Source organism: Haliotis asinina, chromosome 8 (assembly GCF_037392515.1).
Source record: "Haliotis asinina isolate JCU_RB_2024 chromosome 8, JCU_Hal_asi_v2, whole genome shotgun sequence".
In the NCBI taxonomy this organism is placed as follows: Eukaryota; Metazoa; Mollusca; class Gastropoda; order Lepetellida; family Haliotidae; genus Haliotis; species Haliotis asinina.
The window spans coordinates 58,490,924-58,515,886 of record NC_090287.1 but is presented as its reverse complement, the minus strand read 5'-3'; the positions used below and the strand labels follow the sequence as shown (position 1 = coordinate 58,515,886).

At 37.4% G+C, this 24,963-nt stretch overlaps 2 protein-coding genes across 5 annotated transcripts in view; one reads left to right on the top strand and one right to left on the bottom strand.

Annotated features, from left to right (window-relative positions):
- LOC137295371 (EH domain-binding protein 1-like) overlaps nt 1-7,103 on the bottom strand; it is an 86,059-nt gene extending 78,956 nt beyond the window's left edge. For 3 of the 4 annotated variants that reach the window (XM_067826694.1, XM_067826695.1, XM_067826696.1), the window contains exon 1: nt 6,987-7,103. The gene's annotated coding sequence lies outside the window, so the exon portion shown is untranslated. The remainder of the gene's footprint in view (nt 1-6,986) is intronic. The other variant, XM_067826697.1, reaches the window with a different exon arrangement.
- Nucleotides 7,104-7,483: 380 nt separating this feature from the next.
- On the top strand, nt 7,484-24,795 carry LOC137294693 (uncharacterized). The gene is made up of 9 exons (XM_067825767.1): nt 7,484-7,574; nt 8,877-9,082; nt 11,994-12,249; nt 14,948-15,016; nt 15,580-16,392; nt 16,664-16,839; nt 17,163-17,298; nt 18,139-18,284; nt 18,809-24,795. Exons 1-9 carry the CDS (start codon nt 7,511-7,513, stop codon nt 19,145-19,147), a joined length of 2,205 nt encoding a protein of 734 aa, XP_067681868.1. The 5' UTR covers nt 7,484-7,510; the 3' UTR covers nt 19,148-24,795.
- Nucleotides 24,796-24,963: the final 168 nt, after the last annotated feature.

Below are 24,963 nucleotides of genomic sequence, written 5' to 3'. Positions count from 1 at the left end.
AACATATTTCATGATTTCTTTACTTTCCCAAAAAACTTCACATTTATCTCATATTTGGGAAAAAAAATAAATTAACCAAAATACAAGGACAGAAGTAGTAGATTCACTACTGGGATAAGAAAGATATTATCTGCCTTTATCTTGAAAGACCGCACATGTGAAATTCATTGACTGAAGAAGATACATGTTGTTTCCATTATCCCTGAGAGGGATTTGTGTTTAGTGACAAACCTTTTTCACAATATATCAGCAATATCAAAGCAGGATACATCAGAAATAGGCTTCACACATTGTACTAGTGTTTGGACTCAAACCTGGGCCATCGGCATGATGGGAAATTGCAACATTAACCACAAGTCTACTCCAGCCCAAGGAGATGCAGTGCCAAGAGGTTTACCATTTAAAATATGTTGATAACAAACTAGTATGATTGAAATCAGGTAAGTTACAGGATTCAAACCCATAAGCTTGAGATTCTAACACAACAAAGGGAGGCAACTCTGTACAGTGAATTGCAGGACCACTGATATTTGGCCAGAAATTATTTTAGAGTTATCTCCCTTTCGTCAATATGGAATTGCTAAACAACCGTAATTTCCATGCATCATGCTTGATTCAATCTTATTTGAGATAAAGAGGTAACACCGCAAAGTACCGAATGAGTTTCTATTTTCATGTACCTCACTTGTAAGTGGGATACATTGAAAATAACCGAAGAACGCTCAGCCAATCAGTAAATGACATTTAAGTGTGAGGTAAGATAATACAGTATGTCAGCTTAATGGAACGTAAACTCGAACTGATGTTTACAACTTTGAAGAAACCTCTGGCATGGGTTTGGTGCTGACAAATCATAAAACATCGTTGGAATGAAAATTGGGATTTGATCCCATGAACAAGATCAAACACTTGGCACCAGTACATTTTCCTGTAAACAAACCACTTACCTTAATATGCACATGATTGAGGAAATTATTACCCTATGAGTTCAAAACATGTTGAAAAGTTGCACAAGTAATCTTTGACATGAAACATTACACAACTAAATACACAAGATTATGAAACTTTGACATAAATCAACAAGTCTAAGTGTCCGCTGTTATCATGACTCAGAAACTTTCTATCAACACGAACTTTAAATACATCAAACTAGCAACTGTTTCCTCACACATCACATTTACTGTCAACTGAGTTTATGATAAATCGTCAGTGCTTCTGAATATTCAGACTATAGATTCTAACCCTCACACTGATTACTCTTGGATTATTTTCATTAAAACATTTCTAAAATTATTCTCAAAATATCACATATGCCACTGAAACTTAATCTGTCAGCATTAAAACATCATAATATACAGAATTACTGTTTGTGAGTCATTTCATCCTCAGACTTGTTAAACTCTGGTAGGAAACATGTTTTCTTTCTTATCCTATTCAACTGCATCATCCACTGGCTTGAAAGTACTGCAGGATGTCTACCTTGTTCTGATATCTTACTCTTATTGGTAGGTTAGTAGGGGTGAAATGGTACACTTCGGTATTAGTAGAACCACAGTATTTGCCTTCAGTTCGATATACCGTAACTCAATCCAAAAATTTGGTATTTGAGCTTTCGTACCATCATTTTAGAAACCTTTTTATACATTTTCTATAAATGTAAAGAAACCTAATATTTTTGTCAAAATATATGCATTTCTTTCTAGATGGCTATTATTATCCATGAAGTAAGTTTGCAGATACCGAACTGAAGGCCTTGTAAAACTATATGTACCATGGTAAGAGAGTGCCATTTTACCCCTACAGAATAGACCAAGGAACAGTCATTCAAATCGGCTAATAGGAATCAAGACTGGATATTTGAGATTGTGAGAACCACAGGAGGCTGTCCGGGTTAGTGGAGGTTTACTAAAATACTAGCCCTGGAGATACTGAGAATGATCAGTTTTTAGTGAACAAGCACCCTAATGAAAAAAAATAAAGGCCGAATAAACTGAAACAAACCTACTGTATATATTTGAAACTTGTAAGTGTGATTGCAACACAGTTGAAAGTTGTGGTGTCTGGTGGTGTTGTTTTAGTGCTTTGTTTACAACAAGCTTTTCTTTTGAAGGTCCTTTGACTGCCCTGGCTCTATTACCTTTTTTGTAACAAGGAAAGGTGGAAATAAAAGTTATCAAATATAAAAAAAAGGTTTCAGTGAACAAGATTCTATTTGAAAATAAAAACAGCCCTTGAGATATAGGGGATGGCTGTTTTTAGTCTACAAGACACTGTTAGGTATAAAAAATGGTTCTGAATACACAGATAAAGCACATGACTGATATTTAGGTCAATGGTTAGTTCTTACTGCCTGAATTCAAATAATTCAACACAACACAGAACAGCTGGGGGTGAGGATCCAATACAGATACATTAGACAACGTTAGGCTCAGACAATCCAGGATTTCACAAGTTCCAGTACCAAGGGAGATAACTTTCTCCAACTTTGACTATTCTTGGCTCAACAGGTCATTACTCTCACCAAAAACACTCCACACACAGTAACTGAACTGAAAACTTTTCAAAGCCAAATAATCATAACTTACATGGACATTTCCTAAAATGCATCAGTTCTACTAGAACTTGGAATACCTTGAATAGCTGAGATCTTGGCCCCGGATAGTTCCATGTTACATGCCGAGTTCAGATCATTCCATGTAATTACAATGAAAATATACATGAGCTATTTGTCTTTTCTTGTCAAATAATACATCTACCTTATCGTGTAAACTGCAAAGTTACTATTTTTGTGACTGTCAATCCACAGTGAAAATGTGAACTTTAAAGATAACAAGGAAAAGATGAATGTTCCACATGATTTAAATGATCATGCTCTGAATATCATAGTCTGATAGCACTTCTGGCATGAAGTGGCATTTCATCTGAGTGAAATACTGAACACATATGTGAGGATAGATACAGAATTTCAAAACTAAATACATAAATACATAATAAAATATTGAAATGATACACTAGTGCACCCAGGTGATAATGCACCGAGTCATCATGATTATATGGCACAAGTTACTAGAGTTGTGACGATATGCCCATGCCACTATACGATACATATCACGATACTGGTAATTTGATACATACGATATAATACGTATCACAATATTTTGTCCTTGTATACAGAAAAATAAAAGTACTGGAAATAATGTGCTGTTATGTTATCATTTCTGGGAACGTATTCTTCTCCCAAGAAAAATACAACATGATATCATGAAAGACATTTTATTAAAAATGTTTAGCATGTGTCAGTAAAGTAGTGTTTTCCCCAAAAAATGGAACAGCAGGGATCAACATTGCCACAACTGGCTTTTTTGCACAGGTAACAAAATAAATTTGTGAAAATCATCTCAGTCGGAGCATGTCCATGGCAATATTTTCCACGAAAATCTAAATAGAAGGGGAGACAGTGTTTTCGTAGACTGCTAAGTATGTAAGTATCGTGCTGAATCGATACACGACAATCGTATCAATGTATCGCATCGTGCATCTCTTGAATCGCGATAACTTGCGTAACGATTAATTGTCACAACTCTACAAGTTACCCTATGGCATCATTGGGAGTTGTTCTGGGATGTTGGACAATGGGCCTCACACCTGTACCCATGTGGGAAATCAAACCCAGGTCTTCGTTGTGACAAGTCAATGCTTTAAGGCTACCCCACCATCCTTACACCATTTAAGGACATTAACTTCCATATCCTTTGTAATGATGTTATATCTTCATCAGGTGAATACTGAGAAAGTGTATACTATAACAGAGATTTAATGTTTGTTCTTTTTCTTTGTGGATTCTAACACCACACTCATCAGTATTCCAGTAATTTGACAGTGATCTGAAAATAATCAAGTTTAGACCAGACAATCCAGTGATCAACAGCATGAGCATCAACATACGCAGTTGGAATAATATGACATGCGACAACCAAGTCTGCAACCCTGACCACCAGATATTGTTAGTCCCCACATACAAGCATGGGTTGTCGAAGATCAGATATCTGTTAACACTGATTAACTCAATACATGCTGCTATATTCAAATATCGTACGAGTACTGTACCCTATTTCACTATCACAATGCAGTTAACTAGATTAACAGGAGAAACCAATTAAGTACCATGAAGGTGTAGTTTGGGTCTGGGTGTAGAATAACATGGAGTTGATTGTGTTAACACTGACAATAGGGTAATCAAGGAATCCATTTGTACTTAATCATAAGGTGAAAGCTTAGTAGAATACATGCTGGGTGGGTAGTTGCCTTGGTCTGGCAATGTCTGGCTTGTTTCTAAGGATGGTGGATTTTTTTATGTTTCTGGAGGAACTTATTTCAGGTCAGATTTGGGAACAGATGCCCTGTGTATATTTCTTGTGGTGGTTACGGGAAAACGGATCACCAATATATGACTTGTGTTGGCAAATGGCATTACAAAATAAAAAAGCTATAAAATAGGTCATGCATTCATGTGTCACTGTTTTTCATTCATTTTTATTCAAATATGTTTGATAAAATTAAAAAACAGCACAATGGACAGTCTAAACAAACTCGTAAGCATCAATATTTTGTGTCCAAAACATATTTTGTGTCTCGTGTTTGCCATAACAAATGGTATGCAGGTAGCTGCACTGTGCAAGGAAGGATCAGATCATAAACAAGTACAGTAATCAGTAGAAACAGCAATGACAATGATCGATACTTAGTCTGAAATTACATGAGGCTATGATTGATTTTGATTATGTTGAGCATAATGTGTTTGAACCTGGTCTTACAACAAGTTAAATTTTTGGCAAGGAAGTTCGAAGAGCCATCTCATCGCCCTCTTAAACATGTGACATACATAACAATATGACTCAAGTTTATCATAATCAGTCCCTCCTGGATTCTGCGGCAAATTTTTAAGAATTCCATGGCAACTTTATGCATATTCAGCACCCTATTTTTCAATATTCTACAAAGCATTCGACAGTTAAAACATTTAGGAAAAACAACAAAAACATTATACAGACCTTCATAGTTTAATTCTCAAACACAGTTATAAACCTTAAACGTAAGTTGACAGTACAAATCACATCTTGAGTAAGTTTGATGACAAAGCACCCACACCTTTTTCTGTGTTCGAGAATTGAACACTTCCTGAAAGTTATTTCTGTCCTCTCATTCACAAATCTGATGCAGACAAACTAACAATTTTATATTTAAACTAAATTTGAAATAATTTCAGTTTTCAAAATGATCAGTTTTAAGAACGTAATTCAGTGTCAAATTCTTCTAATATTTGAAAAATGCCTAAAACTTGCTTTATTAATAAAGTATCTTTAATCATGATTATTTTGAAAATGTTGTCATCCTACAACCTCCTACTTTTGACATTAACTCTACTTTTCATTTCGGCTGTCAGTCAGTTTTCACTCAGTTTTTAAAATAAGCAAATTCCTTAATTAAGAAAAGTGGCATATTTGGCACAGATTCTGCAAGAAAATGCGTTTCCCGTGGGCCAGACGTTTTTCTGCATGCAAAGGTAAATTCCATGATTTTTCTGCAAACGCGGAATCCAGGAGGGACTGATCATATATCATTTCAGTCTTGTGTACAACTGATCACTGACAAAGTAATCTTTAAAATATTACAGAGACAGAAATTACCATTTTTGAAAATATTTTTTCAGTTTTTAATCTGAAAAGTTTATGCTGCATAAAAGTATGAAGTAATGCAGAACTTCAAGCATTTACTGGTTTAGTTTAGTAGTTGTTTAATGCCACATTCAGCAATATTCATGCTATATTGTGGTGGTCTGTAAATCAAAATCTTGGCTAGTCATACCAGTGATCAACAACATGAACACCGTTTCAAAGAGTTGGGATATGATGACAAATATGACTGCAACACTTTCTGGAAGTCTGAAACTTGAAGAAAGTAGTTAGTCTATTAATTTCTTCATTTCTTTTTACCAAGACTACTACTTCTGAACATAAATAGTACATAAAGTCACAGTTTGGTATAGAATTAAATATTTATTCTTATGTTATATCCCTACTCATTACAACCCATCTATCGCTTTTCATTTGCCAGATTTAATAAACTTAAAACTACATTTTAAGCAACATTATGCAAAGTTCCTGCTACGACGGTAAAGCTATATTCACTCACTCAACAGATTTAACTCTAATTCAACTGCATTCAGTGTACCTTCTAACTTCTAAAATGCCAGTCAAGCAGTTAAAAAAGATTAATTTGATGTTTTAAGAAGCTGCCATTACTTGTAAGTTTTCACAACCATGAAATCCCTGTGGCTTACATACTTCATGGAGATACAAACAACTACATGAAAATATTGTAGCGCTCATGATGTGTTCCCAAATGTGTTGTCATCCATGCATGTGATTTTATTTAGATATATCAACACAGGACTATGACATTTATGCCAGACAGAGTACTACTTCTTGTATTTCGCCTTAACATGGTTGTTCATAATGGAAATTATATTGAAACAATGTAAATTAAGCATGATGGTGAATCGTTGGAGTAAAATAAGTCATTCATCTGCTCACTTGGATTAAACTTGAGCGGGATTTGCAAAGTGGAAACTGACAACAGATGACAATTACTCTCAATTCTGCCTATAAACATGATAAATGTCGGTCAGTGTCGTACTGTCATTCCACGCTAAATGTGTTTTCGCGTTTATTTCACGAGCTTCCTTGAACAGTGTAAAAGTACATAATTTCGGTTTTTAAACCCATGTTGCCTTGTAAGTTGCTGATATTATTAGTCCGACAAACGTGACATGATACACACGAATGTCTGTTATCATGTGGAGTCTGGAGAATGCGTTAGTCGTATCTGTGTCCCACCTAGGATAGACAGATATATTAAGAATAACATTGTAAAACATGCGATAGAGCAAAGACCAAGCACTTCTAGAGATGTGAAATTTAACCTACCTCAGATAACTCGGCGCATTAAAACCTTACTTGTGCTGTCATATAACTCGGTAACACCAAAGTTCGGGCACTTGCCCTCTAGGCCCTAATGAGAGCCGCCATTTTGTTATTTTTGTCACGTGATAAATTGAATTAAGATCCAAACATCACATTATATCTATAAAATTCGTACACTATCGTTGGCCATGTAGTTTTGCCGCGTAATCATAGTTACTGGAGAACTGAGAAAAAATATTACAAATATTGACGATTATCGTCTGCTTTTCTTTTGAGGTCAACAATGTACCTCAGTCTGTTGGGTTCGACGGGGAAGTAAAAAGTTAAACTATTTTATCGTCTGCATGTATTTTATTTTGAAACGTATTCATCTCATGACACACAATTATACATTTGTGATTGGTTCGAATGGGAAATCAATAAACATATTTTGTATTAATGGGATTTTTGTTGTAAAATATTGTTCATATGTGCCGTACATTTAAGACTGTGGTAGAGCCCAAATTGTGATAGCAGAAGACGCGAAAATGGCGACGACGAGACTGAAGGAAAAGGCTGCCAAAAGAAGTTTAAGGGACCGTCAAAAGAGCGGTATAACACTTTAAACATTTTGATCGAGTTAGCATTAACATGTTTGAGTGAAATTTGCAACGCATTAATGCAGTTGTTTGTGACTTAAGACATATGGAGCAAGACGTCGGCTGCTACGGGGCCATGTTGTAATTTGTTACTTTGTTGTCAATTGTTTCTAGCAGTGGTAACAATGTTTCAAATCCTAATCCGCGACAAAGATTGTGATAGTGACACAAATCAAAATAGTGTTTACAATAGGAGACAGTTGCTTACAGGCGATGCCTTTAATAAATGCTATAATGTTCCGAGGCGACGAACGGCGTGTTGTGACAGACGAATCCAAAATGGCGGATGAAAGAATTACAACTTTTCGGCGCGAAAGATTTAGCTTATTCTCCAATTACTGTGTACGGTGCGTAACAACAATTACTCCGGCCCGTTCATATCTTACATGCCAATGCACCTAGATATGCTGAGAAGCCAAACTTAAACATGCTGCTAAAACCGTTATAAGTGCTCATCTAGGAATATAGTGATGTTGATGGGTTTTCAAGTTCTTGGCTGCACTTCCAGGTATACAATTATTTAATAAACATCATCTTTTTAGTATTTTAGTTGTCAGAACCAGAAAATATGAGTGAACTGACACAGACAACATTCTATCATTCATTTTGCAAAGGCATTAATGGTTAAGATTACTGCAAAAGATCCCTGAGCAGATTATGGGTTAAAAGAAGATAGATCACAGCATCAGTTATGGCAATATGACAGTGTGCCTCTCCAGGAACTGTCAAAAAAGACCACCTTCACTTTATTCATGAACTGTTAACATTAACAAATACATATCAGATTGAAAGATGTTATCAAGACTGCTGTTTTAAAACTTCATACATCACCATTTCCTGAACAGAGACTTCAAGATTATAATGCACTTGGAACCCAATCACAGAAATTAACAAAACATGACATTCTAAACTTGGCTTTCACTGAAGCAAACCCAAATGTTCTGGCAAGAATAAAGTTGACAGTTCATTTAATAAACCTTTGTGGACTTCTAATTCTATGTTAAAAAATAAAGCAGATAGTCCTTGTATAAGGAAATCATATGAAAACTGTTTTTATTGTGCTAAATGGTAAATAGATAGTGTGGAACAATGGCTAGATGCATCATGTAATGGAAAAAGTAGCAAATATTGTTGCTGAACATTTCTCAAATTATAAAATTGAAGCTTTCAATAGACGTAAACGTTTTTTCCAATAATGCTGGTATTTTCACATCAGTGGCTAATTTCATCTCTGTTTTGTTAATGTTTTTGTCAGCTGCACCACAGGTATCACAAAGAGAGACTCGAAGATCCTCGAACCGATTGACAGCATCAACAACTGACAATGGTGATGCAGAAACAAGTGACAGTGAGGCAGAAGAGCAAACCTCTTACATGTCGCTGGATGTTTTGGCACAGGTGGCATCTGCCACTTTGGAAAAAGAACCCAAGTTTAATGAGAAATCGCTCACTCCTAAAAAGGTAAAAAGTATTTGTTAATGTTTTTATTATCATATGTATGACATTAATTCTATTTTAGTAAACACATTCATTTGAAGGCAATAGCTTTGAGTTTTCACATGGTGGTTTCTCAAATTAATTATTCAGATATAGTGATAAAAGCCTTGATATAAGCATTTCAAACATTCATGGGTAAAAACCTGAAACTGCAAATTACACCCTCATGCTGATACCAACTTGTACCAGACTTTGCCAGGAAACAATGCTGCGGAACAGACTTGGAGCACTGATTCTGATGAGTACACACTCACTACTAATACTACACAGTGATTGAATGTTTCTGCTTCTGTCATTCTTTTTTTTTTAAATAAGTTAATATCCTATCAGACCCAGAATACGTTTGTTATAATGGTGTTCTAAATCTTCATTACCCAAACTACCCTTGAAGGTCCTGTTAGAAATGGTCTTCAGCAAAGCATGCTTGTCATGAAATGAAATTAACAGGATGGGTGATCAGATTCACTGACGTGGTTGACACATGTTACTATATCCCGGGTGCATAAACTGATCACTAGATTGTCTGACCTAGACTCGATTGTTTACAGACTGTCATCGTATGGCTGGAAAATTGCTGTATAAACAACAAATAAACAAACTAAAAATTATCCAAACTTAACTATTATTATATTTTGCAAGCAGGTTTCTTTTCCTTAAAGGGGCACTAATGCGGAGCAATTTCCGTGGACTGGTGTAAACTTTTGTTATTGTTTTTCTCCCGTGAGTACCCGGATGATATCCCAGAATTCGTGACTGGTTCGTGACCTCTGCTGCGCAGTCCGTAAACGCAATTGATAGCTTAATTATAGACAGATCAACTTAGGTGAAGTCATTTTTACTTCATTACAAATGTATTATGAAAACAAATGAAACACTTTGAACGTTAATCATCTGCCAGTGGTAGAAATGGTAAAAGAACTATTAGGACGGAAAAATAATGAAGCCAATGTATGTCTCTATATTTTGTCTCATAACCCTAATTAGTTTATTGTCATATTTGTATGATTCTGAAAATTAATAAAGGAACACACGATCTGCTTGTACTCATAGTAAATTTCTAACATAACAGCAACATTTATACATTGTATAGATTGCCAATGTGGATCCTATTTCACACACATACACAATCTAGTGTGTGTTTCCTGTCATACAGATTCTGCTGAATGCTACAACAAATAAATTAAAACAAAATGCAAATAATGAATGTAAAACAAACTAATTTTATAGCAACAATGTCAGGCTACTACCTTGTTCAGGAATGTATCCATCAATATCCACGTAAAAGAAATCGTATTCCATTCATCTGCAGCTGGTAAATATCCTGCTCTGTGTCGCGTGTCTTACAACTGTCTCATTTGCGAAAAAGTAAAACATCGTTTCACGTCTTTCGTTGGTGAAAACCAGATAAACCTCTCATTGGTCTCCCAAGATAGCACACCTGGCAACTAACTGTAAGATGTCCACTATTCTAAGTAATTTAGTTAACCAATAATGAGCAATCAACGCAAGGGTGGTTAATTCTTTGAAGGGAGGATGTTGGTTTTGCACTCACACTTTACGACAGGGTGTAGTCATGTACACACACTGCCTTTTTACAAATCCGCTAGAAGATAAAAGTAATTAATCAATCAGTGTGTTATCGGTTAATCCTTTGATCGGTGTTTGTTTTTGTAGCTCAGCTGATAAACCCTCTTGCATCACTTGCATGCACATATTACATAACATTCAATACATTTGCCATTACGGACCTTAATTTATAATGTTGAGTATTTACTCCAGACAGGAGAAATGCCAAATGGGAACCTTTGTTGAGTAACCGAAGTGGTGTTACTACTAATTATACCTGTTATAAATTCATTAATTGACCATCCAGAGAATGATGACAAATAACACGTGTAGGTTTACACCATCAAACGCGAGTTACAGCAAGGAAGATGTTATCTCTGTGTCGCATGCAGCCTGAAAACACTTATGGGCCGAAACTGTTTTGAGGATAGCAACGGAATTTCGTTACATAAGGAATACACACAGGCATTTGCTGTGTACTTGGGTAAATAGGTGAAATAAGGGGTTTTTTTACGTAAGAAAATTTTCAGATTTCTCTACCTAAGGCAAAGTCATCGTTTTTTGTTTACGAATTCAAATAAATCAACTGTGTGTTTTTATTATCATAAATAATAAACCATTGTAGCTACCATAGCTACCAAAATTTACGTGCGATATTTGCTATCACAGCTGAACCAACACTCAAAACTACCTAAATATAAAGCTTTGCAATCTTCCGTACTGAAACAAATGGCTTGCTACGTGCCTGTAGACATCATATTTTCATGTAACATGATTAAATATCGAGGTTAAAAACACAGAAGTAGGATCAAATTGGATCAGTACCTATACCATCCAAGCATCCGAAAAGAACTACACTGCTGCTGGGATGTTTGGTTATGATCAGACAAGGAATACCATGGATATTTTTAAAGAAATGGCATATGATGGGCATCCGGCCTCCTGACTGTTAAGGTGAAGAAATTCTGCTAATATGGACAGGAGCCCAGTTCCTTTGTCCGCCACGGTCGAAGGAGCGGGCGCTGACCAATTTGCAGTTTGGTTTCGTAATTAGACCGTTGGTGAGAAACATTATTCGCTCCGCATCAGTGCCCCTTTAAGTCCATCCCTGTGATATAAGACCTTTTTGTAAGATGTGCTCCCTGCTGACCAAAAAGCATGCCTGATGGCACACTATTCAAGGATGATGGAACTTGATTTTCAGTGCGACTCTGCTTTGTTAGAGTGGATGCAAATTCCCATGTTCAGTGCTGTTTCAGAAGAGTACATTTTGTAACAATCCAGTTTATTTTCACATTTATTTCCACAGCTGACCAAACGTAGCATTCAGTCCCTGGATGTTCTGAATCTTGATCAGATACAAGCACTTTCCGACAAGGCCTTGCTCAGCCTGTTCAGTGATATGACGTCAAACGAGATGACTCGTAACTACACTTACACTTGCTATCTCATGCCAGACAAGTGCAAGGAAAAGTTCACTAGCTTCGGCAATGAGACACGTGCACGTATGAAGATGAGGACACACTTGCTGAGTCACATTGAACAACTGATTGATGATGCAAATGGTATGAATATGAGTGAGCAGTTATGTTCCGTAAAGCATTATCACAATACCTTTTCCTGAGAGACAAAGCTACAATGTCCTAATGTGCCATTAATCTCTGACTTCAAAAATTTTAGCAAGACCATGGTGTCATGTTATCACTGGAAGATATACAGAGGGTTTGTTTTTCCTTATCCTGTCTCATGCTTATTTGCTTTTCCCCTCTCTCTATGCGAAGATAGTGGAACACTTGAAATCCCTTGAAGTTTTGAAGTGGACATACAATCATTCACCCATATGAAACCTCCCCGTTTCCCACCACATTATATCATAATAATAATTAATACAGACCAAAGCTGTATACTGCTAAATATTGTGCCAAGGACTGAAATGTAATAGGATATAAAATGCCATATAGGGACTCAAGTTGACTCCAATCGTCTCGTCTCGCAATGGAGGACAGAATGACAAACAGGGCTGGTCATGCTGTGAACTTAGTAAGAATTTTGTTTGTATTTGTTTACTATTCATATACATGCTAAAAATCTTTAGCTTAGGCTCTGTCAAGTCATGTCTGGCAATTGGAATCTTATTGTGACTGGCGCTAACTACTGCTGATATTCAGGTTTATAGTGAATCGCCAGATGTGCCCTGGGGGTGCCATCAGGATAAAATATAAACTAGGTTCTTGTTAGAAGGGATTGTCGTCAGAATCGGTGTCATCTCAACCGAAGAAGTTGAAGTCATCTGCGTCCTCTAAGACAGTCTTCAACTGCTGAATACTACTATATCATCTCTGAAACAACGGACCAGCTCTCCTATAAAGTGCTTCAGTGATGATATTGTCCCACCCAACCAATGAGACATCTGCGAGAAATCTCAACTCCTACAACCTGAAGTACATCAGATGCTTCTGTGAATCTACAGCCACCACAGCATGTAGACGTTGTCAGTCATCAACAACTGTTACAGTCACCTTGCGTGATGATTCAACTGCTGCAACAGGTCAGTCGAATGAAGGAGATGCATACTGTGTGAACGCTTCCGTTCACAAAGACCTTCACCATCAGTTGTATCATCTCATCACAGTTAGAGGATTCAGCAGGAAGCATTCATGGAATGACAAACACTCCAGGGATGCATACAGAAATGAAGATCACTTCGATGTGCGGCGCAGGGATGACGTTCAACAAACCCGTTTGAACCATGCGCGAATTCATTCATGGAAGAATAAAGATGACTCTTCAGGGAGTCAGCGGCTTACATCAGAGGGAAGAAGATATTACATCTTGGATTACGATTGGACTAGACCTCACTTTACCATAGGCGTCCTAAAACGCCCTCTCCTACAAGATGCTTACTTGTACATCTCCGAGACAAGTCCAAATGCTAGTGAGGGAATCACTGACGCAACACTTGTGGTGTCACATACGCAATCTGATTGGTCTTTGAAAGACAACGCCTTGCACAGAATGCGGCTATTGGGTGTGTGTCCGGAAGTCTTCTATATATGTAAACAACGCTTTCAACATTGGAAAGGCTTCATTTACAATAGCAGTCTACAGCAGCATTTGATTGTCTTTACGAGGCAAAGAGGTCTTCTTTTATAGCAGATTCAACATTGTTTATCTGGAGGCCTCCAGCAATATATGACAGTTATGCTGTGACCACCAGTCAGCTATAGGTAGACTTCACATGGAGGACAGCTGCCTCACAACTTACAGTGTTGACGATCTGAAGACGAAACGATTCTTCATTACAGATGAAGCGTGTACCTGTACCCGTCCTACTTCACTGACTGTCTTCATGAATATTCAACTGACGGAAACATTCCTGCAACAATGATCATGGTGTATCGCATTACGGGAAGATTTGATGAAGTCAGAGTTGAATATGACACTAGCTTTACATTCCGGGAACGAAAATCTTCACAACATGAAAGAGTTGAGACAAGATTCAAGCCACAATATTGCAAGTTCTACATCGTCTGTTACCACTATGACAGTGGCAGTGTCTTACCAGTCTACTCACTTCAACGCAACATTTCCCGGAAGGGAAAGAATAGAAATACACGTATAACAACATTGCAGAGACTTATTTGACAGAGCTGAACTGCAACAGTCATCTCTGCGTAGATGTGTCACTACAAGGTTAGGGTGCCCACCTGGACAACAAGGTTGCAGCAGGAATTTAGGCGAGCAATGAACGCACTCTGCATGTCAACCACCTGGAGACTGGAGATGCTTATATGGCAGCCAACAGAATCCATCACAGTCTGACTCACAACCGATTCCATCAGATTGTGTAAGCTAATAAGCATGAGTCAGGATAAGAAAAAGTACGTAATTTTCTGATTAAAATTGATGTTTTATACTTATCCTGACTCATGACATCAAGCCCTCCATACCACCCACTCAGACATGTTTGATTCTCTGCAGTTCTCATGTTATGAGAATTACGGAGAGAGTGACAAACGGCACTGGTCATGTGACCGATGTGGTGGGAAACGGAAAGGCTTCCTGTGGGTGAGTGATTGTACGTCCACTTCAAAAGAATGGAACTTCAAGTGATTTCAAGTGTTCCACTGTTTTCATATAGAGGGAGGAGATGAGCAAATAAGCACGATTCAGGATAAGTATAAAATATCAATTTTATTCAGAAAATTACATCTCTTTTGTGTTGTGTTATGGTGTATACTTAGAAATCCCTTATCCTTTTAGATCCTGATCTAAGAGAAAAGTTTGTCTTCTCTGCTGTTCCTGTCACAGTCCGGAAAAAGAAGTTAGCAGGTGCGAATGTGATGCTACTTGTTGATACAAAGTTAATCATTTAGAGTCCTAAATGTTTGGCAGTTAAGAGTATGGCAAACATGAATGTTAAGATGACACAGTTACAAGATATAGGAAGTTAAACTTTCATGAATATCAGTCCCTTTGCTTTATGTTAGGCCCAGAGTTTCAGTTTGAATCACCACTAAAATGACTTGAAGTGGTGTGGTTGAAAGTGGATAAGGTTGCTTTTAGCAATATTACATCAATATCACAGCAGGGGACCCCAGAAATAGATCTTCACAAAGTGTACCCAACTGGGGAAATAATTCAAGTTCTTTAGCATCATATGCAAATCTCGCAAATGCTTTAACTACTAAGCTACCCCACTTCCCCTTAACTGTATTGACAACACAACTTTTAGGAAGAGTTTAATTGGATTATAAACATGGTAGCGTGACTTTCAAATTTTGTTGAAGATTCGAAAGCTGAGTTGGTTATTGTCAAAATGGGTAATGTCTCATATAACATGTTACACTTGAATGATTGTTGCATTGACTTTGATACCATGGTTCTTTTTGTAGAAGCTGCCAAAAAGAGGAAAACTCCCGGTCAGAACACCACATCGTCAAGTCCTGGAAAGGCTAAGAAAAGCGCCAGTCCGATTGCCAAGTTCACTGCACTCAAGCCTAGTAGAAAGACAGTGTCAGACTCTAAAGGAAAGCCAACCAATAGCCCAGTATCAAAGGCCAAGTCACATTCCAAAACTGACAATTTCAACAGAAACTCAGAGGAGGAGGAAGTGAAAGAGAATTCATTAAAACGTAAGAAAACCAATAGAGCCATCTCGCCAAACAAAAAAGACATGGCTAGACGGTATGCCCACAAAAAGTCAACATTGCAAACTGTTGGTGCTGACAGTGGCAATCAAAAAGACACTAAAAGTGGTGCTACCAAAGTGAAAAAGGACAAATTGAAAGGTAAACATGGAAACAGTGGAGAGAAGGGAGAAGGATCTAATAATGAAAGTGATGATAACTTACATGAAGAGACTGAACGGCGTATTGAAGAAAATGAACAGTTTATTATTGATTTACTGAGCCGGACTCAGCCTCATCATGACCACTGTTACACAACCATATTTGGTAAGAAACGTGGCATTGAAACTATGCACTTTGATCTGGAGTCCTCCGGGGAGGAGGAGAATGGAGTGATAGACGTATGTGACAATGCATCTGAGGACAGTGAAAAGAGGAAGTCTACCAAACCTATCATGTTGCTTCAGCTTCCTGCAGTTGCTGAGCTCCCGATGGTGAGCATGGAAGAGGTGGTGAACGAGTCAGAAGCCAGCAACACTGATGATGATGATGAGGATGGCGAAGGACACAATGGTGAAAGTAAGTGTGTTGTTTGTGTTGAGAGAGAAAGTAGGTTCTGAGTTCTGAAATGATGTGCCAACTACATTCAGCCTGTTCAGTGCAAATTTGATATAAATACACAATGCCAAGCCCATGACAAGCTGTAAGTAAAGCCAGATAGAGCACAATGATTATTGGAAGTAATTGTTTGAATTGCTTCTACTGTGTGTTAATATATTTGTAAATAATGATGTGATGTTAGGTACAGTGTTTTAGTAAACTGATTGAGATGAATGTCTTGGTTGACTAGAACCATACCCACCAATGCCAAAGTCAAACCTGGCAAAGAAGGGGCGTCTGATTGTGCCTGAGGAGAATGCCTTGTACAGTGACCATGAGGACGATATCATCAGTCCAAGGAAGCGGAGGAAAATTGCTGCCGTAGAGAAAGGGGAACAGGCAGAGATAACTCCTGAATGGGAACGGGTAAGTTCACAAACATGTCAAGCTTTGCATTAATTTTGTTAATTGGAAAACACTGAGGCAGTTCTAAGTTAAGTGGTACTTTGCTTAGTTAATGGTTTAAAGAGAAATTGCTGTGGAAAAATTATGCAACAGGGTGCTTGATTTAGTATATCAGACACCACATAATCTCATGATAATGAATCTCATGGGCTTAGATCAGAGACTCCCATCCTCGTTTGCAGGAGGATACTGCTGCACAGTCTTGTAAAATATGAACATGCAGCTGTATTTCAAAGGTATTACTTTATATTTGTTGTGAGAATTCCAGTATATGTGTGTTTCAGAGAATGGCTTTGAAATGTATTCGCGAGCTAAAGAACAGGAGGAAGGATGATAAAGTGCCCTTAATCTGTAAGATCTGCAAGGACAAGACATTTACTGCCAGTGCTACTTTGATGTATCACTACCGAAGCCATGCAGGTACCACTCACTTTTGACATTCTTTCAAGGTACTAAATGTCCTATGACCTTCATGTGAAGTAAAGGGAAGTTGAAATACCCCTCTGAAGGTAGTGACTGATGTGGTGTTTGCAAAGATCACCTTCTGTCTATATGTAATGGAAATGTATGAGATGGTCATGACTTTGTTGACTTTGTGAGGAATAACATGGAATGAGTGTTTTGTAACTTGGAAGTAACCATTACCTCATCTTTTATCATTTATGCCTAACTGCGACTTGCTCAATGTTCAAGTCTAGAAAAAGTCTTTGCAGTTTTGTAAGTTTATCTTTGAGCAGTCCAAGTGTTGTTTCTGAACTGCACATAATGTACTCTAAAGCATACCAGTACATGCAGGCCAATATATGACAATGACTGTGGCAGGTCTTATAGTATGACTAATAATTGATATGGTTAGCTTGTTCCTCAAATGAGTGGATGGCAGCCAAGTTGCCAATGTAGCTGCAATTGGCTGTAGAGAGTTGTGCCCATTGGGCATGCCAAAAACCTATGACAGTGGGTTAAAATGGCAATAGGCCCAATTATGCTCTCTTACTTATCTTAGGTTCATGTCATGGATTTCATAAAATTATAAATATTTGCAACTTGCATTACTTTGTGATTTTGTCTCCTTACTTCAAGCAGACAAGTTGTTACATGAGTGGGTTACTGTTCAAAGCACTGTTTAATCCAGTTCACTCACTCAGCAGCCATATTTTACATGTTTTTACGTCTTACAAATAGATAGCAAGGATACAACTTCCTTCTTGGCAGACTTGTATATTTGATGCATTACCTATATTTCTGTTATGTCTGTTCCAGGAATCAAACCATTTGTGTGCCTTATCTGCAACACAACCTTCACCCGCCAACACAGCCTTAACTACCACATGCTCATCCATAACAACCAGAGTCGCTTCACTTGTAAGGACTGTGGGCGCAAATTCAGACACCCCAGTCATTTCAAGGTCAGTACTCCATTATAATAATGAGATCAATCAAATTTCACAACCAACAGAAGAACAGCAGCCTGTGCATATGCATTCATCAATGGACTATCGACTGGTATAGGAAATATCTAGACAACGTCAGAGGCATATATTTGGCTCCGCATCTGCAGCCAATGTTAGCAGAATGTCAAAAGTTATTATTTCCCTGTTCTTGTGAAAATTTAACTCTTGACATGACAGTGTAGGGGTGACTTATATTTCATTGCAATAAATAGGGTAAAAGAGGTTGCAGTTTCATTAGATGATGCGTAATCAATCATAATCTAACTAATGGTTTCCCTTTTGAATGCCAAAGGCAGTTTTGTTTTATAACCTGAGATAAATCCTTGTGTAAAACCATCACATTATCTGGTTCGAAGTAAAGTATAGACATCCTGAGACTCTTTTATGAGTGCTTCTTTTTGATGTTTGTTGCTTCTTATTCTTGACTGGGATTTATTGTCCTTTCTGTTTTCAATAAGAGCAGTGTCTTCCATTTCTAGGAACATTTGCGGAGACACACAGGTGAAACCCCCTTCGAATGCATGGACTGTCCTCTTAAGTTCAAAACACGCAACACATACAAGCGTCACTTGAAAACTCGACATGGAAAGCTACTCACAGCCACAGGCATACGTATGCTTAGCAAAGAGGAGTTTCTCAAGGTACGGACCAAGCCTTACAAGAAATTGTCTGGAGATGATGATCAAGATGACAGCAACTCAAAGCAGGAAGGTTCAGAGTCTGGCTCTCTCTCGCCTTGTGAAGACTCCACAGACTTTGCTGATGTTGGAGATGAAGCATCTCTCTATGTTCCACTCGGCATCGTTGTTAATTCCTAGTTTTTGCGTAGGGTGGATGGGTTGTTGACAGTGACAAGGAATAATGTGGTGCATTCATTTTTACATATACACTGTGACAGTTAAAGAAAATCAAAGACTGCCAGGGATTGCTGTGCCATTTGATAGCCATTCTGGAGAAGGCTTGTACCAGGACTTTACACACCGAAGTGCTCCTGAAGAAGCAAGATTGGCCCTTTTCCAAGTATATCCTTTTGTTTATTTGGGATTCAAGCAAGCACTCAGTCAACTGTAACTTCTTGTAATTTACTTATAGATGTTAGTCCTTTCCATATAAGCTAAAGATAAGAAATTTTAGCACAAAAGCGAAGGACTATGGACATGGGTGACGAAACATGAATTTTCAATAGGTATTAGTAAGTCTTGCTTGTTTATCCTTGGATTTGTTCTTTCATAATCTTGTTTTCCTCACAAAGCTTTATTTGCAACTAAAGCAGCTGTATCATATGAATATCAAAATGTATATGCTTCATGAAGAGATTAACAATAACAGGTGGATTTGCAGTTGTGACTGAGCAGCTCATCCATCCAAGAATGTGTGTATTCAAAGACTGTTAATATTCCCAGTGCTAATTCTGGTTATTTAAGCAGCAGAGAGAACATGTCTGTGGCATGTGTATGTTCATAATGATGTCATTTCTCACTGGAGCAGTCTCCTCAATTTAGGGCAGTTGAATGTAATGTTCAGTAAGATATGAGCATAGACTTCATGTTGACCTCAAAGAGGTAATAGTGCATGCCACAACACAACATGTTGTGGTGCTGTGTTATGCAGTAGCATCAGTATTCTCTCCAACCTGACACTGTTCTTGGATCCACAAGGTGGATAGATGTGACCCTAAGAGTGAGATCTGAAGTAGATCTGAAATATTGAGACCAAGGACAAACAAGAACAAATCCATCTTTGTGACCAAACTGTCATGGTCTGACAATGGCAGTTTGGATTATGATTCATATTGCAATACATGGTCTCATGGTATATTAGAACTGGAGATTTTCAGGTACTTTGCTGCATATACCTTGACTTTATTAAGATTATCTTGATTCGTTGTGTAAGTAAGAAAGAAACGTACACCTGTTAAAGAATCAGCTGCCTGGCGTAGAGGTCTGTTCCACCTTTATGCTAAGTCTGTTATAGAATATGGGATGCATCATTGTCATAGCCCTCCTAGCACTTTGTGTAACAAGGTCTTGGTGTTTAGTATTTTGTAGAAACTTGACAGCATGTGTTCTCACATTGACCAAAAGCTAGCCTGTTCCAGTCATTACAGCTAATGCCAGGACTATTTCTACTACAATCGTTGCATAACATTAAGGGGCTTAAATTGCTCAGTGCTCTTAGTCAGGCACACAAGAAATGTGCGATTGTAGCTTGGGATCCTGGGTCCCCCAAATGCTTCTAGGTTGGCCAGCACCATTCCTAGGTGCTTTTTGGTTTCACCAAAGTGTTAATTGTCTTTTTAAACTGGATCATTTCTTGGTGTCCCCACAGACACACCATGATATAACTGTAATACAGTTAAAACTGAATTTGAACTCTACTCACTCATTGTAACATTTACCTCAAGTAAGGACATGAAACTCTAAAAAATTTCAGCCAGACCGCAGATATGGTTAGATGTAAAACTTGCCAGCCTTGACCAAAACTTGCCTGCCCACAAAATGTCATATACATGTCCAAATTGTAACCTTTAACAAACTTCGGACTGGTGAATTTGAAAATCTAGCAGTCTGTGTTGAAAAAAGTCATTCGGGACAGTCTGGCAGACAGGTATTTCGAACACTGCCTTGGGTATTTAATATTGCTGTATAGTCTGGAGGCGGTTCAGTCATATTTATTGAAAATGTAAACATGAAATACATCAAGCACTTTGACAGCAGAGGTATGTATTTACAATAGGATTTAGAGACACAGGTGTATGTTTTGTTTAGTTCCTGTTAGTATGAGAGAAGCTGACTTTATTACAATGCTGACTGTATACCATAGTATGGTGATGTAATTATCCTCTGGTAGGAATATTGTAGACTGTTGAGTATATCAACAAACAGAAAATGTTTCCATCAGACTGCTTGCCAGCAGAACTGATGTCAGTGCCATCCCAGCAATAGACTCGTCAGGGATGGCTACCAGAACTGCCAGCAGTCATGGATCTTGATGGTGTCATTCAAATACATTGGAACATCTGGTTGTGCATTTTGTAATTAAATTTTTGTATGATATTTATAGTTTTTCAAATTTTGAGACATTTGACTTCATGGGTGTTATTGTCATTGAAATATTTTTTAAGAGAGTGCTAAGGTGGCAATAAATAACCTCTGATATCCTTTAACATATGATTACACTGAATTGTCTTGCACAGCACTTGACAATTTCTGGTATCACATGTTTATAGTGCAGTAGAGTAACATATGGCAGAATTAAAGGTATAAATCTGGTCAGTGTATAAATTATCATTTGGACCTTCAGAGTTGATAGTGTTTACCTCTCAAAGTTCACATTTAGGTCCAGGAATGACAATTTTTTGAGATTTGACTGTATTATAGCACCTCATTCATGGTTATGGGAAAAGACATTGCCAAAATGTTGATGTATATTTGTGTTGTGTCATGGCAAGTAGTTTGAAATAGAAACAGTCATACTTTTATTGCAGTCAAAGTAAACTTAGCGCTATGTGTTATTCATTACACTCCTACAATGGGTCCAACAAAACCTAGTAGGAGGTCGCATCAGGGAATCTTTGAGCGACCTATGACCGTCCAATCAAAAGTGAGACGGCTAAACTGATTTAACCAATCTGACAATGGCTACTGTTAAGGGTTCACTGTGAGTTACTAAATACACCCACCGGTCACTAACACTCATCTCTCAACAAATGAAAATTTGCACGCGCGTGCGTGCGTGCGTGCGTGCGTGCGTGTTGATATGGTTACCATTAGGTAATATTTCAGGAAGCTGACATCCTTTAATATTGCCGTGAAAGCCATTTTCAGCGACTGTTTGCTCACTGTTGTGGTGTGCTCCATGTGCATCAAGCGGAGGCGATCGTAAGAATAAAGCATTCGGAATCGTTCGGGTACAAACCTGTGTATGGGTAAAAGTTCAAAACATATGTGCAAGTGTCCACTTTCATAATTTGGTAAGCTGTGCTCTGATTGGTCATTCTCAGAGGTTACCTGATGCGACCTCCTACTAGGTTTTGTTAGACCCAGTGTTGGAGTGTAATGAATACTGGGGCTAAGTTTACTTAGACTTTTATTGATGAGAACAGAAAATTCGAGGGGATAGGTGGTTGTTTGAAGGATGTATCATTTGCCCATCACAAGAAATAACTTACCTCTCTCTTTCCATAATCAGGTGATATTTATGCAAATTAGCCAGCCATACTCATTTGTTTGAAGGGTTTAGAATTTGCCAGGGACTATTGTTTTGTAAAGTAGGTGTCCATACTTTGTAGGTCTACAGTGGATAGATCATTTCTACATGCATAGATGTATGCAAATCGGTTTTGATTGTTTACATCTTGCAACAGTTATTTTTTTTTTGTCTTAAATTGTTCATAAATTAATCAATCATATATATGTTTTAAATCAGTTCAATTGTAAAAACTGTGAAAAGACATTGCTAATTTTCTGTGATGTATTGTAACCCAATGACCATGTATTTCCTTACACAGTAGCTTGATCAATGCATAACTTAATGGTACACTAACAGAACGTAACAATAATCTAACTGGACACGTTTCTGGTTAAAGATCAGTAGCTGAGGCTTACCGTCATCATTAGAAGTACTTATTAGCAGAAATCAATAGGTATTACTTGAGCCTAGTGATGATGGATTTCCAACAGATCGTCTGTCTCCACTTCAGAGTTGATCTTGGCTGGAATCATTTTTCCCGTTTGACAACCATTAAATCTTGCATGTCTTTTTGATTTGATATTCCCTGCATGTATATGACATTGTAGTATTTAGAAACATTCAGTTAAATCTGATTTAGATTATTTTTGTTTCTAAACATGTTTGATATTAGTGTAGAATTTGGTCTTAAATGCAAGTGCATAAACTAACTTTTTCAGACTAATTCTACAAGGTACTCACAAAACTTGAGTTGACAGAGCTTTGTAAAATTTGAAAATGAAGTATTTGAATAATCAGAAGCATATTGTTTTAAAACTTAGCATTGGATACAGTTTTGTTTTTCTCTGCAAGAAATAAGTTGGTAACCTTATTCTGTGAAAGTTGATGGATAGGAATGAAACTGTTTTTACTGAGGTTTGTGAAACCAGAATGTGATACACTGTTTTCATCCTTCTGCCATCTTGAAATATCACTTACAATTGCCAGTGATTAGGAAATTTCAGGGATGTACAAATCTTTAAGTGCTCATTGAACAAAGCCATGAATTAATATTGAATGTCAGGAACAGTGTAAACTGTTGGTTTTTTACAAGGTTTGTTTTACTAGACTATCACTGTTTGGACAGACACAAGAAATGCTTCAACATGTGCACAGATGTTTGATAATTTCATAATATCACTATTTTTGTCACAGCCTTTTTTTCTGAAGATGTCACAGCTTGGCCAGTATATACATAATTGGTTGAAAGCAGTTGTGTGTGTGTAGAAAAAGTGCCTACTTCCTTCTAGAAAATGTTGACTTCATTTGCACATTGGCACACAAATTGGTATAGGTAATAAAGGTTAGGACTTCAGTGCGTCCTGATATGTGCCAGTGCTTTTTTGTGACACATGTAACAGTGCTGTTGATTGATAATTGTATGGAAAGTGCAAGGTTAATTACATCCTCAGCTTGGAAATGTATATTGTGAGTTTGTGGGTGGCTACATTCATTTACTTTGTAGGACAGCTGTCTACCTATGTCTAGATAAAAGTGTTAATAGTTACCAAAGTATACTTTATGGAGAAGCTAATGGACCAATTTCAAGATGTGACATGGCTGATAAGAATGGCTGATGAGGAAATACGAAGTATCCACTATCAAACAGAACCATGCCTGATGAAAATCAGATTTCAGTTAACATGTTTTTTCGTCTCTATGGAATATTTAACATGCCTGTTAATTTATCTTCTGAAAGAACTCCATTCAGAGGTGTAATTTCGCATAAATCATTTCCATAACACATTTTTATTTGTATGGTATCTCCTTTGATGAGTAATTAAGAATGACCTTTGTATCTCTGTCGTATCTGATTGCATGGGTGTGTAGTTTGTCTTACCCAGGAGGGACTATGGGCTGCATTAGATTTGGTGCATATTGCACCGTGGAAGAGAATGAGCCTGCCACTTGTAATCAACATTCACATGAACTGTATCTGTGATAATAATGACAGTTTACCTTGAGCACTGTGTCATGTTACCTTATAGCCTGAAATTTATTGGAATCCTATATCAGATTTCATTGGATGTAAATATTCTTTTTGATGATGTTTTGAAACATGCAATATTGTAGAGTATTTTTCTACAAATTATGTATCATTATTGAATCATGCAAATTATTGCATCCTGTTTATATATTTTTCCATCATACTGACCTTATGGTATTTGTTTTCATTACATTTTGTTAATTTGTAAATAACAAGAAAACCTGTTGGTAATAAACAGCTACAACCATGTTTCTTTTGTTCCTATTTAGGTTGGGGGATAAACCTTCTGGGGATTTTATGGTAGACTGCAATTCCTGCTTGGACACCAGCCAGATGTGGAATTTCAAGCAGTTGTAAGCTTCTCTTTAACTGTGAAACTGGCAAAATCAAGTAATTCTTTGGTATGATGCAAATATA

Excerpts from the sequence above, each read along its gene's own strand:
- LOC137294693 (XM_067825767.1), top strand. The coding sequence starts at position 7,511 with ATGGCGACGACGAGACTGAAGGAAAAGGCTGCCAAAAGAAGTTTAAGG. Across the intron at positions 16,840-17,162 it reads TAACTCCTGAATGGGAACGG|AGAATGGCTTTGAAATGTAT; the intron begins GTAAGTTCACAA and ends TGTGTGTTTCAG. Across the intron at positions 18,285-18,808 it reads GACACCCCAGTCATTTCAAG|GAACATTTGCGGAGACACAC; the intron begins GTCAGTACTCCA and ends TTCCATTTCTAG.